Source organism: Echiichthys vipera (genome assembly GCF_963691815.1).
Source record: "Echiichthys vipera genome assembly, chromosome: 3".
NCBI lineage: Eukaryota > Metazoa > Chordata > Actinopteri > Perciformes > Trachinidae > Echiichthys > Echiichthys vipera.
Window position 1 is genome coordinate 8,618,554 of NC_139828.1, and position 20,291 is coordinate 8,638,844.

At 40.6% G+C, this 20,291-nt stretch overlaps 1 protein-coding gene across 3 annotated transcripts in view; it reads right to left on the bottom strand.

Moving 5' to 3' along the window:
- sbno2b (strawberry notch homolog 2b) overlaps positions 1-20,291 on the bottom strand; it is a 63,419-nt gene that overhangs the window by 33,609 nt on the left and 9,519 nt on the right. For 2 of the 3 annotated variants that reach the window (XM_083940580.1, XM_083940579.1), the window contains exons 2-4: positions 14,339-14,564; positions 13,151-13,239; positions 5,427-5,550 (exon numbers count right to left, since the gene is read on the bottom strand). In XM_083940580.1, the coding sequence (XP_083796706.1) occupies positions 5,427-5,550; positions 13,151-13,239; positions 14,339-14,446 (321 nt within the window). In that variant the 5' untranslated portion in view covers positions 14,447-14,564. Of the gene's footprint in view, positions 1-5,426; positions 5,551-6,149; positions 6,236-13,150; positions 13,240-14,338; positions 14,565-20,291 lie in introns of those variants that run through there. The other variant, XM_083940581.1, reaches the window with a different exon arrangement.

Here is a 20,291-nt window from a genome sequence, read left to right on the forward strand (position 1 = left end):
GTGTATGTGTATGTGTGTGTGTGTGTGTGTGTGTGTGTGTGTGTGTGTGTGTGTGTGTGTTACTGTAGATGATCAACAGGGAGGAATGAATCATTGATGAGCTTATTTTAAATACTCAACACACACCTCATTGCATTACAACCTAAAGAAGGAAGGATCCGTGTCTGACTTCATAGACAACACACAAACACAGCTGGTGTACAGACCTCGACATGCGGTGTCATTGTCGTATCCACTCCTATTTCGCAAAATACTGGGGATGACTGCAATGTGGCTGCTTGAGACATATGATCATTTCCTATTGTATGAATCCAGTTCCGTTTTTACGCAAGTTGAACGTGCTAACATCAGCTAATGTTGTTATGGTTACAACAGTGTACGTCAAAAATTTTACAAAACATGTGCCATGCTGCAAGAAATGCTTTGTCATGTCAAATGAACCATCTCTGTTGCATGAAATTGTTTTTATTTTGTCTAGCCTATTGTAATCAGGTCATGAATGGTGTGTGTGTGTGTGTGTGTGTGTGTGTGTGTGTGTGTGTGTGTGTGTGTGTGTGTGTGTGTGTGTGTGTGTGTGTGTGTGTGTGTGTGTGTGTGTGTGTGTGTGTGTGTGTGTGTGTGTGTGTGTGTGTGTGTGTGTGTGTGTGTGTGTGTGTGTGTGTGTGTGTGTGTGTTTCATTTTTATCTTAACTACACAGACTGTCTTACACGGTTTAAGGTGAAAACAATACCAGTATTGCTGTTGTAGCTGGTAAAAATACAGGCTAGAGAGAGGTTGAACGATCCAAAGATAATCTACAGCTAAAACGGATCAGGTTGAGCACACACTCTCCGAGGTACAGTGCACCTATTAAGAAGCCTTCACATTAACCTTTAACTTCCTCCTTAAAACTAGGCCATCTTACCAGGAAGTAACTGAGAAATATAAACTGATTTGTACTATGATTGGCTTGCCACAAGAAATAAGTCAAGAAAAACAAGTTGATCCCTTTGTAATATGAAAAATGGAGGCAGAGAAGTTTCAGGGTGTAACAAACTTCTGTTTTTATCCTTCTGTCTCATTATAGCACCAGGGCATTTCTGGATGTATCGAGCATTTCTTTCTTTCTTTATTTATTTTAATTCAAATGTTTTTGAATTTTGGCACATTTAGTATCTGTAGAAGCCCTTGGATTCTGAAGGTACATTTAAGTTTAATAGTTCGAACTATACTTGTCTGTGCTAAATAAGGATGTAGTAGTCTATAGTACAGGGTCTGTGGAGTTACAAAGGTTCAAAAGTAAATGCATTATTGTAATGTAATCCTGGAATCAGTGGGCCTTATGCAGCATGTCTCTGTGGTTGGAATTTTTTGAAGCAGCTTGTTTTTTTCTGTTTGGGGCTGCATGTTCTTCTTATATCCACGAGTTCTCTGGGATTTCCCCATACATAAACACTATGTAAGGGATATTATCCCAGCATTGCATTTGACAAAAGTTACTGACTCTCCAGCATGTCTGTGGGCACCGAATAATGGCTACCCGTTGCTACTTATAGTTAGCATGGGTTCATGGCTGAAGGCACGTTCAGGGTTTTGGGTATGATGATGCAAAACTGAAAAGAGCTGTAAAAGCACACTTGAGGCATAGCAACTCTTCCTAGAAGTGCACTGTGCACATGAGTGTGTGTGTAATAGTGAAAGGAACCACATAGAGAAAGAAAGTGAACCCATACACTGTGGCTATCCCTACACGTGCCTTACTGCTGTGTACATGTGTATATACAGTGAAGTGTACAGTATGTGTGTAGTCTGTGCGCTTCCAAAGTGCTGTTCACTCTTTGAGGTTAGCCAGAGCGGTTAGTGAATGAGTTCTGTTTTTTTGTCTTCCAGTAAGTCTTGTTTTCATTCTGATGCTCTGCATAAAAGCTCACGTACTTTACATCCACAAATGACCCGACTGCAGACAGGTGTGCACATGTCACTGAGGCATTAGTACACCGAGTGTACAAATCTCCTTCAAACCACAGATGATGATTCAAATGATTCTAAAGCATAGAACAAGTGGTTTTAAGACATCAGAAGCATTTTATCCAGGTTACAGCTTGTTTTAAAAATTACCTCTGGTGGCGTTTGCACAGCACAGTTGGAGTTATCAGAGTTAATGTTAATAAAGATAGAGGACGCCTCAGCAGTTAATTCTTGTACAGACAGGACTGCTAGTTTCCCAGTGACATCCAAGAAATATCTAATGTGAAACTGTTATTTCTGGGGAAGTTTCCTGGATAGGACTGTGCAGTTTGTTACTGATATCAAATGATCAATTACTATAAACTGGACATTTCTTCATAAAACCATTGTCTAGATCTATTGAATCTGAAATAAATAAAGACGGAAAATAAATAAAATACAAACATGCAGCGGGATATGTGTCACGTACTTTAGTGGACATGGATTATTTACTCATGACATTCATTAATTACTTGCAAATTAATAGGGGATCTAGGATCTAGAATAGGGGGAAAGGAATTTAGGCTTCATTGGAAGTTTTTATTGTGACATAACTGGGACACTTTCTGGTGACACTGAAGCACAATTTAATTGTCCAAATCAAATAAATATTACTAAATATGTGAGAGGCCCACTTCATCCACATCATTGCGCAGAGGCCATGTACTCTATTTATTATGGTTATCGGCTTGTGATATATTGTAATTGACTGACAATCTAAGAAGGATATAAAGTCTTAAATGGGAGTCTATTCATTGAAATACAAACAAACATTTGGCTCAATCTAGAGATAGATATCCTGTCCACATCCTTCACAGTGTGCTGCCTTACAATATGAGGATATTCCAACAGAGCTCTGGTGAACTGCATAAAACACAATAACACTGCGGGGAGCCGTGCAAACCAAAAAAGATTTCACTTATGACTCTGCAGCTGTAACTGCACTATATATAGTCCATGTTTTATTATATTATATTTTAGTGTATGTACGTCTTCTATACTTTTTATTTATGTTGGTTCTACTGTACTGCTGCAACAATTGAATTTCCCAGATGGAAATCAATAATGTTGTATCTTATCTCAACTTAGCTGAAACAAGGACATGGCTCAGATAAACACGGCAGTCACCTGATGATCAGATCAACATTTCCACCCAGTCACACACGTCTTCTGGGCCGTCACGGTTCAACAGTGAAAAGAAAACAAAGAAACTCTGCTACCTTAACGTGCATGAATAGAGTAAATGTGGGCATGGTCAGCACACCATGGAGATGGAGGGAAAGAAGGTGGAGGATGAAAATGGGGTCTGAGCGTGATGTGGCGGATTAGTCATGATGACCCCGTGACTTACATTTTCTCCGCGTGCCTCACATGGCAGGGAGTGTCCAAAACCAGAAAGAACAGCTGAGAAAGCACAACACAAGCACAAAACGTCTCTCTCTCTCTCTCTCTCTCACTCTCAGCCACCATAACATTCCACGTTTCTTCTGCCGGGAAACCAAAACATGCTGCTCATAAATGCACCAGTGATGAAGGAGCTCATTTAAACTAGACCACATAAATATGAGATCTGTGAAGCCATACATTTTTAAAATGTAGACGGATGAGCACATCCAACATGTATCACATAATCAAGAACTCTCGTAATTACTTGTAAGGAGTAACGCTATAGTTGGACGGATGGAAAGCTAGGGAAATCCCACATGAATCACAAAATCCATGCCAGCAGAACGGCACACGTGATGAGGATGACACATTACTTTCTTTTGTATAAAAGCCTTTATGTGAAGCCTTTGTTCTTGAAATCTCCACAGTTTACTATTGATACAAATACACAACACCTCCATATGACGTCAAACATTCTTTTTTTCCCCAAAAACTTATCACACTCATCCACACACCTGGACACAAACATGAAATGAAACTTATGAGTAGTTTTGTGTCTATTTGTGCTTCCCTTGCCTTGTTAAGTGGCAATAATAGTAGAGATTTGGAGGAAATGTATTTTTATAACGGGGTTCATAAAGTGCAAGAACATCTGCATATACACACACGTCTAATACAGCTTAGGCTGTAAGACTATGCAGCGTCCAGAGAGACTGAGCTCAATTACACAGCAGTTTAAAGAAAAACACATCCCCCGACCCACAAATTGAGAACTCTTATAGTATTAGTGAGAATTTTTATCTAACAAATGGCATTCCCATGTGCATTTTAATTTATTAAATTACAATGTATATTACATTAAATGCATTGCACTGCAGTCTTGTGAATGCTGCTTTATTCAATAATATAGCGACATGCAAGAAAGACTATAAGATATCAGTTTGCTGGATTTCATTATCCGGCAATACTGATTTTATTCACAGAAAAGAAACGCAAGGAGACATAAAATCCAGGCCAACAGCAGTTTTAACTGATACTATAAGAGCATGTTGTATTATTCAGTGAAAAGCTTCAAACATGCATAATCAATCAAGGTAAGAAATACATTTTCACTTGCACTTGCTGTCACACCTCAGCCCTTCCCTTATTATTTACTGCTTTGGCCTTATGTTGAACCAAGAAAACCCCAGATAGTTATGAAGTCTCTACTGTCAGACAGGCTAATTATAGGGAGGGATACAGCAAGTCTGCTTGGCAACCCATGACTGCCCCTCTTTAAAACTCATCATTGTAGCATATTTTTTTAATATGGTTCCATAATGACACTCATCGCCTCAACCCAAATAGGCCTAAGATTAGAAAATCACTGGCCTGTGTCACAATTGGCTCCTATTCATATGATTCTAACTGGCTGGACGGACACACAAATAGAAAATGCAAATGATGGATAGTAATCATCCGAAATGGCGAAGTGCATATATGAGTGAGTTGAAGCCTGCACCTTTACTTTGCCGCCCATGTCAAAGTAATAATTAATCCTGAAATGATCGTTTTAGTCTTATGAATTGCATCTCCCCCGGATGGGGACGATCACAGAGAGACTCAAAAGCAACATTGTGGACTCATTTGAAGCATGAGTACAAATGACAAAGAGATTCTGGGTTTACCCGACAGTGATTTATGAAGATGCAGTGTAGAGGTGTAAAAGAATGTGAAATTACAGCGTCTCATTAATGACATGCCTTGACAGGAATGGGGCAGGTGCCCCTGCAGTCGTCTAGACAACACTAGCCTTTAATCAGGCGAGCACTATGGTAAATTAAGGAGAGCTGAATACACGTGGATTACAGGATAAAAGAAGAAGGTGGGAGGCACGGTCCTTCCCTCTGATAAGTAAGTCACAGAGGAACAGATGGAAACAGATGGGGGATAAATAGAAAGATGCATCTAAATGTTTGAGTGTGTATGGGTGTTTTCATACTGGCACTTGTAGGCACTACAATGTGTCCGTGTTACTTTAGTACAATATGTATAACAGATATATGAAACAAACCTGGGGGAAGTCTCCATTTCTAGGGGGGTTGAGGCTGGAAAAGTCCACGTCAGGGAATCCCGAGTACATGTCCATGTGCACATCCGGAGTGGTGGTGGTAGTGCTGCTGTTCAAGTGGTATTGCCTGGAGGGGGAAGAAGACATTCAGTTTGTTTCACAGTGACTTCTCCAAGTAAAACCCATACCCATTTCTTCATCCGAATACAGTAACACAAACTAAACCGTACAACTGCAAAGTACAACCACAGCCTTCTTTTTCTGTTTTGCTCCAGTAGAGGACTGAATTGCACTTTGAACAGCCTGTGTGATCAAATGGTCAGCTGTCACAGTCAGAATAGAGCACGGTGTTTTCTGAAGATGGTAAACTAGTATTGTAATACTTATATAAAAGAATCACATCACATTTTCAGCAAACGCATCCCACAAATGTAATGAAAACACTTTCAGTTTTGTTTATAGACAACCGCCTGAAAATGTAATTAAGGAATGGACTGATGCCAGTGGAGTGAAGCAATGTGCTCCTGTATCTTTCTAAATCAAAGAGTCTAAAAGTCCTGGTGTTAAGAGTACAAAGTGGCAACTTCAACTGTCAAAGATACAAGTGGTATATAGAAACCTATCAAGTAAAACAGAAAGAGTTAGGGGTTTTAAATAAGATGAGAATGAGAGGGCAAGAGCTTAACCTCTACATAAAGCCAAATGGAGAACAAGAACAGCTCCTACCGACTTTGAGGATCCAAGGTCCAACTTTCATTAGTACCGACCATCCTCCCTGAGCCCAGTGTTAATATGAGACACGGATCCATAGCCTGTCTAGTCCCAACATGAGGTGTTTTCAGTTTCTGGCTGAGCACATCACAAATCATCAGAAAGTAACCACAAAGTTTGCTGATAAGGGTGGACATTCACTCAAAACGAAAGCAAAACTAAACCTTTGTCAGTACCCGCCCATGTTTCTCTCATCCAATCATGCGCCAGGGCTCGGGCTCAGAGGGAATGAGCTTGGCCAAAGCTATTCACTGGATTTAGCTCTGGACCCTACGACACGGGCCAGAGATCTGTAAGCCTGATTTATTTCAGTTCAAAACACACAGAATGAAAGGACAGCCTTTAGCCAGCGTTTAGAAGCCGCTCTATGAAAAACATGATCCCTGTATTTTTTTGTTTAATTTTCCAAACAACATGCAGAAAAATTTGATATTCAACCGTTTACATGATGAAATATTTTTTACCGCTGAAAAATAAATAGTGACCACAAATGCACAAATGTGTGTGAAAAATGACAAACTTTTAGGGGATAGTGGCTGTAGCTCTGTTTACTGCAGTCAAGAAAAATAAGAAGTTCAATGTTACATTGACACTGAAAGAAACCAGATTAACTGCAGTAATCACGATGAGTAGTGAACATAACGTAGAAAAAAAAAGGTAATTGGATCATACAGGTAAAGAACTGGCTTAATTCTCAGAAAGATCATAGCACTCGGGGTGGAAGAAAACAATCTTTGACACTGGAAATCCCCTTTCTGGCCCTTCAGCCAACAGTGATAGGACAGTGATATTATTGCAGCAGAAGTCTTGGCAGACCGGCATCAGCTGCTTTCCAACAACACAAAGCTGGATCGGGGCTCTCGGCCAAAGGAGCTGATTGACTTACTGTTTGTTTACATGCAGCCTTCCCAAACTACGAAGCCCGTAGCTGTGTACAGATCATCTATTGAACCGTGTTATTGTCCCACAATCTCTTATTTGATGATACACTGCAATTTTTAGATACTTTACAAAGATACCGTACTAATTTCCTGACAGTCTGCTGAATGTGATGACAATTTCCCAATAAGAGGACTTGAACTGTTGGATCAGTTCTGTCAAATGACTGTGAGGACTCCTACCGTAATTCCACCAGAACGATCATCAACAGTATATTGCTACTTCCATGGAAAAACTGGATATAACCCGCACGCTCTGAGACTGTACAGTAGACAATGAAACACGACAATAGCCAGTTTTGATTCCTTGGAAGAACTCTTCCTTACAGCAAACACAATCATGCCATCAACAGTGACTAATAAGTGACCTTTGACTAAGAGAACTAGCTAACACGTCAGGCAACATGTCAAACCAAAGTTTGCAGTCAGGATATTAAAAAGCTCACCTCGATTCACGGTTTCATTGCATCAAAGAGAAAGACTGAGGCTCTGATTGTTTTTCCTGCAACTTTTTGAAATACTGCATATAGCAAAGAAATAATGTTCAGTATCTTGTAGCATAATGTAGTCCTATTCCACAGAGCCATGTTAATGATTGATAACTTAAGATTTGGTCATAGACAATCAGAAATAAACAAGACAAACAGAGAAGCAGATTTCTTATTCTTTTACTGTGAACAAACACCCAGACACAGCTGTTTGGGGCAGACCTAACCATACTACCACAAACTGTTACTGTTGTTTGATAAAAGTGATTCAAAACAGTGGGGACTTACAGTATTTTCCCACTTTAAATTGTTTTTTTTTAATTAATAAGAACAACAAGAAACCCCAACATATTTTAGGTTGTTCATTAACACAATAAACAATATAGAGCTTTTTAATTACATGTTTTTTTAATGCCATATTATGATATGTGTTTGAGGAGGTTAACATCCAGACCGGGAGACACCAGGAGAAGGAGAGGGAGTTATTAATGAAGAATAAATCTGATTGATCTACAATTTTTCAACTGTGTGAACTGTTTTCCCTGTATCTATCTCAAACACACTGCTGTGGAAACTGCACAGAATAATTAATCACAACTGTCGAGTTTGATGTGCACATAAACAAGGAGGTTTTTGTGGTTATTTTGCAACAGTTTGATGTTTCTTCCACAGAATTTAAACAGCAGATGCAATGCATAAGATTGTGGCTTGATCATCTGCAAATGAAACAGTTTCTTGCTGCCTTCAGATGGCTGGAAGGAGTCAACAGGGTAAAGGAGATGCAATCATCAAGAGATACTAGCCATGTGTGGATAACAGGTGGTGGTCAAATTCATTTTTCAATCTTTATGTCTCACTGACATTGATGCCATAATCAGAATAACACTAATCACCCCCCGCCCCCCCTGTATTATCAGCTGGTTCACAAACATAAAAGAAAAGTGAACAAGACAAGCAAAACATTAATGAAAGGGGTTTGTGTTACAGAGGGTTATGTGAGTTTGCCATCACCAAAAAATAAAGTAATAACGGAGTACTGTATTACAGTACTGGTGGGCTGGGATATCGACCTGTTCTGAGCAGGCGGACCAGGGCAGGGGACAGTGCAAGACACAGTTGTCCTTGGCACTAAGATTGTAGTGCCCTGCTTGACTGACAATGACACACCCTCTGCTGTGTCTCTCTGTGTGGGAAAATTCACGTTCTGTGTGCAGTGTCGCTCCTCACTGTGTGCCAACCTCAAAATAGAGCCTGCGGTCAGGACATCTCAAGCCTTTCTAGCCTGTCACCCCATATTCTGAGTTGCAAAAGTCTTCGTTAAAGTAATATAGAATTAGCAATATAATAGATTTAGAACATGAACATCCATTGACCCCATATGAGGTCTTAGCCCCAGCTGGAGCCTTGTATCACGAAACAATGATCAGCAACACACCAAGTGATACCCATAAGAATCATAACCTCTTTGAAACAGTCTCAACAAAGCGCTCATACTTTTGCATTACATTTCAACTTCAGTTCAATGCCTTGGTTATGGGCCCTGACAGGAGTACTAAACTAACATACATCCTTTTGGTGTGTTGGGTTAAAACCAGAGTATCCAGGGGAAAACACAGGGAGAACAGGCAAACTCCGCACAAAAAGGCCCTTCCAGGACCATGGATTGAACCCGGTATCCAGCTGTACCTTCTTGTTGTGAGACATAAATACTACCTTGTGTATTGGATTGCATTATGCTGTACAGGAGTTGCTGTTAAGACGTCTATGCTCTGCAAACTCCAGTGTTGTGATCTAAAATAGACCCGTTCTTGTTCTAACTCAACAGCGTCCATTTGCAGAGTGTCAGTGACATTTTTTATCACCACTAATAACAGTTCCTTGCTGTGCAGAGGTGAGTGAGCACACCAGTGCAAACAGAGCACCACTGGCCCATTCACATTTCTTTCCTCACTGGTGCCATTTGATGCAGTCTGCTTGTTCTCAATGGCCATGTGAGAAGACAGCTACAGGCTTTAATCAATTATATTATGACCAATGTTTCCCATCCCATCATATTAGGGGGCACTGCGCCCCTCCCAACGGCACCCCCCGCCCCCCTTGAATGTCAATCGTCAAGTTAATTTTATCGAATTATATTTTCTGAAAAGCGTCAGATCACAGCCGGATTCATTTAAGGATCTCTTTCCTATAGAAAAGCACTATACTTTGTCCTTTTAGTAAACAAACTAAAAAGCCTCATGTTATTGATCTTATTTACACGACAGCATGTAAATTCTGTCTCTACATGGTCGCGTGTTTACAATTCTCAGTTAACTCTGACAGCGTTGGAGATTCACTTGTTCAGAGATCGTTTTTTTTAATTGTTTGGGAAGAGGCTCCACCCCTAATGGGGAAAACGAAACTGAAACTTATCAGAGATCCTTTATTATTTAGTTTGAGAAGATGATTCACTCCTACAAAAAACAAATAAATCAGAATTAAACAAACTGAAATTCTTTCTTTATTTTGTTGTGCTTGAAACCCTAAAGTGATTTTTGATTTAACTTTGGACTGTTCCTGTTGGAGAACATTATTTGGAGCTTTTGGACAATTATTTAAAATACAATTTCTGATGCCGAGTGTAGCTCATTGTGTAATACACTGGTTTAAACTGTGTTTGCATTGTGGCTCTGATCATGCTTGTATAATTGTGTTCCTTCTGTCTGGTGATTTTTAATGCCTTTTAACACTGATTAATTTTTCCATGTGGGGATCTACCTTACCATTAAATTATCTGATTAAACACCGACTGGCACAGTAACAAAAGAACATTCAGGCAATCCTCTACAGTGCGTTGGAAACACATGAAAACCATGGTTCCTGTAGACCATAGAAGGACAGAGGAGCGAATGTAGGGTCAAGTTGAAAAAGAGGCTAGCTGAATATGAGAAATACTGAACTAAGTTAAGAAAACTGGACTAGAAAGAGATATAGAGCTTTAAAATGTCTGTCCTGTTTACTGATGAAAAAACGTTTTAAGCCCTGCAGCAAAAATGGTTACAAAGAGCGTCCTCCTTATAATAAGTTATTAGTCCCAGTTAACGAATATGTCTTATCGCTCTGGGACAAAACATTTACTGAATAATGCTGAATCAACACCTTTTTTACAGGACGTTGTTTTAGTGAGATAAGGGCCTTAACAACACAATAATGAAGCCACGAGATGATATTCAATCACACCGATCTTATTCTAAACCATGAACACATCATGATTTTAATCACGATATTTGTACATTGTAAGACGGACAGTGAGATTAGGGGTATTTCACAACTAGCCTGATGTCAGAAAATCCTACTGCGAGTGAACCTGAAAACCACAGACCTTGTTCTCACGTCATCTGCTGCTTGCACTTTCAAAGAAACACTGCACAGACGGCAATAACAACACAAAACACCACTACTTGTACAAACACCTAAGTTTTGTTCAGTACGACACAGGTTTGGCGATGACTAAGTCCAAGTCACTTCAGACGTTTTGACCATGACAACTGTTTTCCCTCTCTATCTTACATACATACATACCTACATTTCCATTACTAATAGAGACAGCGATTTAGAAAAGCCAAGCAAAGTCAGACCAGCAACAGATGGGACATAGACACAGAAGAGATGCAGACAAGATGCTGCACAGTCTTTGAATTACACATTCTCACATGCGCGGGGCACACACGCTCACCGTATGTGGGAGGAAAGAGACAAACATCTCCAATTTAGCGGTGAGGTCATTAAAACACAGAACAGTTGCAAGATGTGGAGATTAACCCCCCGGTAAGGCTGTCACCAGGCCACCCGCTACAGGAAATGAAGGAGGTCTGATAAAGGAGACCATCCCCAATGATGTGAGCGGGTGGTGTCGTGTCAGTTTAGAAGTGATGTGTTGGCCTGATTGTGTTAGGTCACTTCAGGTGCTTGGATAATGGGATTCAATAACACCAGGGCTGCACCCGAATCAGATTAAAAAAAAAACTCGTCAGTTCTGGCTGTTAAATAAAATTAAAAAACGCACCTCTACGTGCATATAGAAATCCACAGCACCGGAGTCATCCTGTCCACACAGCGCAGAGCTGAGACTCAGTTTGTGCACACACCACAGATCCCCGCCTCCCCGCTCACGCATGTTACAATATCACAGGCACACGCCTCAAGCTAGGCATACGCTTGATGATGTTAGCAGAAGCTATCTATGAGTAAGTTAGCCGGCCTACCTCCATGTAGCGTGTACTCCCTGCCATTTATCGATGACAGAAGACACAGGCACAATCACAGGAATCTGGTGTACGCGCACTAACGTTAACTCGATTGGAGAGCTCGGAGCTCGGTGACAGTTGGGGAGAGGCTTGAGACATTTGAAATTTGGGTTAGGGTTAACTCGATCTGCCAGACTTGCTGACTGCAGCTTTAACATAGCCAAATGCAGTCAAATGCACCCTGCCACAGTTTCATAATGAACCAAAAATATCAATATCAAACGGCAGATAAGGGACGGTGGTGTGGTGTTGGGCATTTTCCTTTTGTGCATCACAGCCATGGATGTACAAAGAGCTACTTCTGGTTTAGTGCTACGGTTAACTTGAATGGGGATTAAATTATTAAATCACACGGCTGCAACAGTCAGCAGTCAGCTGTCAGCTGTGATGACCACCACCTACCTGACCCAGTCTCCTTTACCATGCTTTGTGGGAGGGACTTTTTGTCATCACCATGCAAATCTGTGAAACATGCGCTCAATCTGCTAGAATATAATGATATCATTTAATGCACGCTGACTGACAACACGAAGAAAAAAAAAAGATGGCTCAACTTGAAGAATTTGAAATCGACTGCGAGGCCACTGACAGATGATTTGACTCATCGACTTTCAGGGAGATGCCCTGAATAATACATAATAATTCATGATCAATCAACATAAGAAGTGTCTATACCTGTTTCCTGTTCAAACACTTGTCCTGTGGTAAAGTCACAGAATACACAATTCTGAATTCAACGCATCTGTCCATTAGAATGCAAACATACTAAATGGGTTGATTTTAATGCATTTTATCTTTGCAAGTCAGTCTGTGTGTCCTATTAGGTTTAGAAATATAGGGGAATGTGTTTGTTTGCCATGTGAAAGAGGCTTTCTTACCGTGATGCATTATTCAAATATACACACCGTTGTGAAAATATTCATGAGACAACCTCATAACAAACACCACACGTATAACAACTACATATAACTGCGTAGTACTTAAGAGTCCCGGAGCTTATGAGACATTTTGTTCTCTCATGTGTGAAGTTATCGCCCAATTTCAGCCCTCGCTCGAAAAGGTCAAAGCCTGCTGTACTGAACATAGTATTTGTAATGGAACATTCTCAGCCACCATGTGTGAACCGGTGCACAGTGTGAAAGTTGCTCCAAACTTATTGTGTCTTCTCTTGTCAAGCTTTCATCTGGTATACTGTCATTCTCTGCTCATGATAATGCAAGGCAAACGTGTTTGTATTTACTTACTGGTTTCCAGATTGCATAGGGCAGTGTATGCTGTATCCAGCCTGCTGAGAGTAGGAGCCCCAGGAACCAGAGGAGGAATATATTGAACTCTAAAACAGAACAAAATGAAAATCTGTCATGTTACAAAAAAAACCAACCATAGAAATAAATAAACATCAAACCACGTCTTCACTCTACAAAGTATTTGGAACAACTGACTGCATGTAATAGATGACGTAATATAGTTTCAGTGTAACTGTGCAAGCCTTTAAAACAGGCAGTTCACTAATTGTCTCTAGTGGTATCTAAAATTTCCATTATATGAGCTGAGATTTTGGGAAATTCTTTGGTATTTCTGTCTCTACCCCATTACAGTGGAGCTGAACGGAATATTTTTGTTATTGGGACAATTTCTTTGGTAGAGATCACTTCCAATTAATACTGAAACTGACACCGGCTTATCTTGTAATGTTTCGAAACCGTGAACACCAAAAATAACAAATTCAGTAGTAGTTACAATAAAAACCTCAGAGGGCACATTGCTTCAAAATAAAAGACAATGTAGACACCTCGAGATAAGTGAGAAGGTGTGGGTGACATGACCCTTTTAATATTTGGCCTCATCTACATGGAAACCGCTGATCATTCATAAGCAGCTGTGCTTGGAAATTAACACCAAATGTAAGATCACTTCCTTTTCCACGCTTCTTTCAAACTTCAATTACTGTTCTGGAGAAGTCACATACACCAGTACTCAGAAGTAAATATTTGAGGTGAAAAGAAAAGAGTCATAACGTTTAAACCTAGTTTAACTTGTCAGTATATCATTCAACACTGTAGCAGTGCATTGTCCTGTACTATATGTATATAAACTGTATAGATACATACTGTATATACTGTATATATACACACATACTGTATATATTGTATAGAGACATATTCGTATACACATACATATATACACATATCTCAAGGGCAATATGTCAATTTATTTTATTTTAAGGAATTGATGTGACTTCTGTAAAAGAACATAAACATAAAAGGGAGTGATAAATAATGACATACTAATATTCAATTCAATAATATTGAATTTAATGTGTATAGATAGTACAGACACATGGACAGGATAACAAGAAAAGAACAAGCCGTGTAAGTTAACTGAAAATGCAATGGCGTCTAAATAAATGCAAATCAAATCCCACAGCATACCTCCATGTTAGGGGAGGCCACCGAGAACAAGCTGCTGTCCAGCTGAGGGCCTTCTGGATGCAGGTAGTTCTCCCCGTCCATGGCCAGCGCTGAGGGGAGGGTGGGCATCAGACCGCAGCTTCACACATGACCACCAGCTGACTTAGGTTATGTACCCCCGACCACCACCCACGTGCTGGCTGTGTCCGAGATAGTACTTCTAACAAGGGCAAATGCTTTCCATGACCTGAGGAAGACAGCAGATGCGGAGGAGAGTAAAGGAGTGGGAAAGAAGGGCAAAGAGACATTAGAAGAGTTGCCGTGAATTTGTTCCAGCAAACATCGAGATCAATACCACATCCACCATTTTTGGATTTGTATGAAAGCATGTGAAAAAGTCCTAGAAATAGGCAGATTCAGTTCAGTTTCAAGGACTGCTTTTAACTAAAAGTCAGGAAGAGAAAGCAGGCAAGAGCACCAATAAATATAAATGTGTGGTTCACTTCTCTTAATACTGTTCCACCTGCACTGCCTTCATTAAAAAGGAGCCGTACTCGAAAAAATTGAAAAAAGAAGAAGGCTGACATTGCCTCCAAATGGCTCTCACAGACCGTTACCTAATACGTGAAATAATAATCATTTTGCAAACTGATTATTTTACAACATTTTGGATTTAGGTTATAACACTTTAAATATAACAAACAGTAAAAACATAGAGCAAATGAAAACACAAAGAAGAGGTCTTAAAAGCACAATAAGTCTGTCATAAATATATGAATGGCTTTATTTCAGGACACACCCCTGAAGAGTTCACATTTGTATAAAAATAAAGAAGATAATAAAATGAGAATAAATGTTTTACAAATCAGATCAATAACTTTTATAATATGAAGCAGCTTGCACAAATAATTGGTCTTCCTTCTCAAGACTGATTCTAGTTACCTTCGTCACGACACAAACTGAATTGAGATCTTAGTCAATAAATATAAGCTCACACTGCATTATGAATGACAGCCCTCATTAGCCGCTTGTCATCTGACATCACTGAAGGTTCAACATTCATCAGAGGACCAATTAAAAACACGGCAGGAGGTCCACAGAGCAAACGGACCATTTCTAAGGTAAAGCAACTGATTATCAACGTCCTGTGGTATTTATAACATCCAGTCAATATAATTTGATTCACTGATTTTGTGGTCTCACATACGTATATTTATGTTAAAAACCTAGACTAAAAGGTTGATACACTTAAGTTGCAAACAATAATTCCTTTTTTATAATAATAAAGCAGTACAAGAGCATTTCTGTCACAAACAGCTATATGTGCGTGTTCTTCAGCTGCTCAAGCTCGATATAATGACAGGTTAGAGTCTAGTGAGATCAGACTGTCTGGACACCGACAAAAGGCTTCTTGCGATACGAACAAGCTCCCCACTCCAGTCTCTCTCTCTCTCTCTCTGTCTGTCATATACGCACACACAGAAATACGTTTTAGAAATCGAAACCTGTTTGAAAAAATAAGAGCAGTGGGGCATGATGCACTGGTGTTTACAAATATTTTAAATTGTATAGTTCTATAGTATTTTATTACTATTTACATTACTGGTTTCCCACTTTATTCTGTCTATGGTTCCACACAGACACCAAATAATGTGGGTAAAACTGCATTTTATGTTACTTCCAGGCTGAAAACCAAACAAATATGCTACTATTCTCACCATTTTGACTGCTGAATCAACCCAATCCCTCAGCACTCCACAATGCATGTCTGTGTACCATCAGTAACACCCCTTGCCCAAAACTAATCAAACTGTTACCTTCCTTCCCCTCTCCCTTCCTTCATTCCTTCCTCCTGTTTGCCCCCAATCTGGAACATAGGACAAACGTGTTCACTGGGGACAAAGCTGAGGTAATAAATCCTAATAGAGTTCATGAGGGTCTAAATAAGAGGGCCTTTGTGTCTGAGTGTGTGCATGAGAGGGAGAGGGAGAGAGGGAGAGGGAGACCTGACCCAACATTTGCACCACTCACACAGCCAATACACAGACAGGGAGGCCATTTTACCATCAAGCTGCCGGTGTGATAACGCCCGGATAAATGTGGGGAAGCCCAACGCAAAGAACTAACTAGCGAACTTTCTAGGCAGGTCTTAAGCAAAAGGATATTAGATATCTTCTGAATATGTATGGACACCTTCCAGCCACATAGTTCCAGGTTAAGGCACAGGAAAGCAAGGCAGCCCGGGGCAGTCAGGGAGTGTGTATCGAGAGCCTGTTGCAGAATTGTACTCAATGCACCTAAGCTTAAAGCCATCGAAGCATGCTGTCAGTTGATCTGGGTCAAAGGTCTTGATATATTCCGATATCACTTTCGGTCCAACATGCAGGGCACAGGTCAAATGCGCGTGTGTACTCCATCTGAATTGGTCAATGTGCTCAATCTAAATGGGTCAATGTGCAATTTATGAGATGGGTTCACACAACCCTTCTTCAATCTGGCTTTAACTGCATGTAACACTGCTCAGTCAGACTACCTGACTACTATACAAATAGAGCATAGAGAGGAAGAAAGGAGAAAGAGAAAATGGAGCATGTCAGTGGGTGAGTGACGAAGAGAAACTAAACTAAATTGAGACTTAATTGTTACTTTATTTACTGTAATTATGTCTTATTCTATTGAATTCTGTGGTGTAGCAGTGATGTGTATGAACTTGTGGTCTCAAGTCTGTTACAACCACGGATTATTCTGTGACAGCTGATTGAATTTACACTCAATCCAGTAAAGCTCTTTTCAGAAATATATCAGTGTATGCAAAAGCCAGAATACATGACTGCACAGTAATACAGTAGTAGTAGTAGTAGTAATAGCAGTAGTATTAGTATGATAATATACATTCCTCAGCCGCCAGAATCATTTGATCATTAAGTGTGACAGCTGAAAACACAGATTTGCCTGAGCAGAAAGGCGCTGTTTTTCCATCACTCCTAGCCACGTCACCCACCAGTACCATGCCTGTCTCTTAGCAACAGAGCAACTGTCTTTTGCTGTCCCCTGTTACCGAACCCCCACCCCTCCAGCGAGTCTCTGAGGATAATGGATACTGATCATTCCAAGAGTGGTCCCACATATCTCCTTCCTGTAAGGCCTCTCTTTACCGGAAAACAGCAAAACCCCCCTACTACTCCTAACCACCACAGAGAGGAAGAGGGACAAGAAAAAGAAAGCGATCGGGGAAAGAGGAATGGAGATAGGGGAGAAAGAAAACAAAAAGATAAAAAACAAAACATAACCACAGCAGCACAAGGGACCCAAGGAATTCATTCATCAAAAAGCAGAACACACTCAACTCATAACCCTGCCTGGATATTTAAAGATGTTCCTGTCTTTTTTTGTCAATATGTGGATTTGTAGTCTGTATCAAGACTGCTAAGTACAATTTGTATTTGACCGTATGCAGAACACACACACACACACACACACACACACACACACACACACACACACACACACACACACACACACACACACACACACACACACACACACACACACACACACACACACACACACACACACACACACACACACACACACACACACACACACACACACACACACACACACACACACACACACACACACACACACACACACACACACACACACACACACACACACACACACACACACACACACACACACACACACACACACACACACACACACACACACACACACACACACACACACACACACACACACACACACACACACACACACACACACACACACACACACACACACACACACACACACACACACACTAATTACTTCAAAGGTTACTTCTGGTTTTTGAACAACCCCCTCCCATGTGTGTCTCTCCCCATCTCTCTCTGTGGGTGGCCTGGTGCAAAAGCTCACTGCAGAGATTAGGCCATTTCATGTGCAGTATCTCTAAAAATAATAATAATAAAAGAAACAAGCCCATACGCTCGGCGCTAGACTGGCTTATCTGGGCAGAAGGACTGCAAACATGGAGATTTAATGACGTTAGAAACAGCATTTCCAGTGATGTGGTCACATTCTAGGCCAGTTGGTTCCCTTTGGCTGTGTGAGTCACTGTGTGTGTCAGACACACGACAGACAGAGGTTAACAATCAGCATGCCTATGTCACTTCAAAAACACAAGATGTGTGTTTATATGATTACAGCACCAAACGTGTGCTGCAAGTACATTAGGTGAGAAAATTTAGGCTGTGGTAGGAAGGACTGGCTGGCTGTACGCTGCTGGCCTTTAGTGAAAAGCGGTGGTGTTCAGAGCACATGGGGATCATCCATGGAAGTGTGACTTCCTTAAGCTGCTAAGTCACGATTAACACTCACGAGGAGAACAACCACCCTGCATGGCGCGTGTGCCATCTCACTCCCAGTCACATGTGGAGTGTTGATAAATAATCATACTTCCACATGCAACTAAATTATTTGTGTACATGCAGGTGTGATTGATTAAGGCTGTTTATCTTGTTGTTTATAATAATTAATGTTCCTTGTAGGCATTTAGGGGATACAGTCGTAAAACACAAGTATACTGATATGTCCCTTTAAATGCTGTGGCAAGTGTAATGCTAAAAGGAACTACAGGAAGAAAACACTACATTTTTGCAAAAGTCAAGACAGAAGCCTGAGTTATTATCTTATTCTCCTTTGTATCCCCACAATTAGTTCACTCCCTTGCTGGAGACAGTATAACTGTGTGTGGGACAAGCATTTTCAAAGAGCAGACAATGAAAATTCATTATTTCAAACTAATTTCTCTATACTGTTAACATTGTGGCCTGATCACTTCTCACATGTGCTCCTCTGCTTCCAGCCACACTTGTCTAAGTGCATTTCTTTGGGCCCTGTACTAAATGCCAACTTAAACTAAAATTAGTTTATATGTTGTGTTGTTTGCCTTCTTTGACCGAGGACAGTGTAGAAAAAGAGGTGGAAAGAGAGAGGGGCATGCGACATGCAACAAAGGTCCAAAGGCCAGAATCGAAACTGAGACGTTTCGGTTACATGGCATGCACCACTCGGTTCCCAAGTCGCTCCACAAAAAATCCTTCTTAAGGTACTGAGCAAATCCATCACCACGCAGCTTTGCTTTGACCGCGTTCCCAAAATCAGCTCCATGGGGAACACAGGGTGTCCACAGAAGATGCATTTTAGCCATGTTTCTCACTGTCATTTTAACCAAAGCAACCGTCTGCATTGGCTGGGCAGCAGTTTGCATTTTGCGTGCATGAAACTGATGGAAAAATTGGCATATGTGTGGCTATATCTATGTATTTCTCAAATGCTCTGTGAGCTCAGTCAAGTGAAGACTAGAGCAGTACTTGCTAAAGAAGTCCAGAGACATAGGTGTTACTTTAGTGTACAAGTCTATACTGAGTGGAAAGGCTGTGAAAAAGGAATTACGGACCAAAAAAGAAGTAGGTGAGTCAGAGTGAGTATAAAAGTCAGAGTCACTAGAGCTGAACTTTCAATACACGCATGTACTGTAAGAGTGCATGCGTAGTACACAGACGTTTCCCATGTGACAGCCCTCTGTTGGCATCTGTCACCCTTCTGTTGCAGTCAGCATCTGTCTTCACGACTAACAAGCTGGCTGACAACAATCATTCAATCCAATGCACAACACTCACTCATCACCAATCTGAGTCTATCAGCATCACCAGTAATCAGGTTAGAAATTATTAAGGTCCAGCTGCTTTATACCAGAGCATCGAGGGGGCTGTTGGTTGGTTATGACTGCTTAGACTGGCTGGATTCATTAGCTACTGAGATAAAATATTCATAAAAGGAACAAGTTACTTCCCAGGGAAACACAGGGCTCTGTCATTCAAAACAGACTACATTATTAATTAGCACCTATTTCAACACAAAAGGCCTGTACTTGCATCCGTGTGCACATGCACAAACGCACACATGA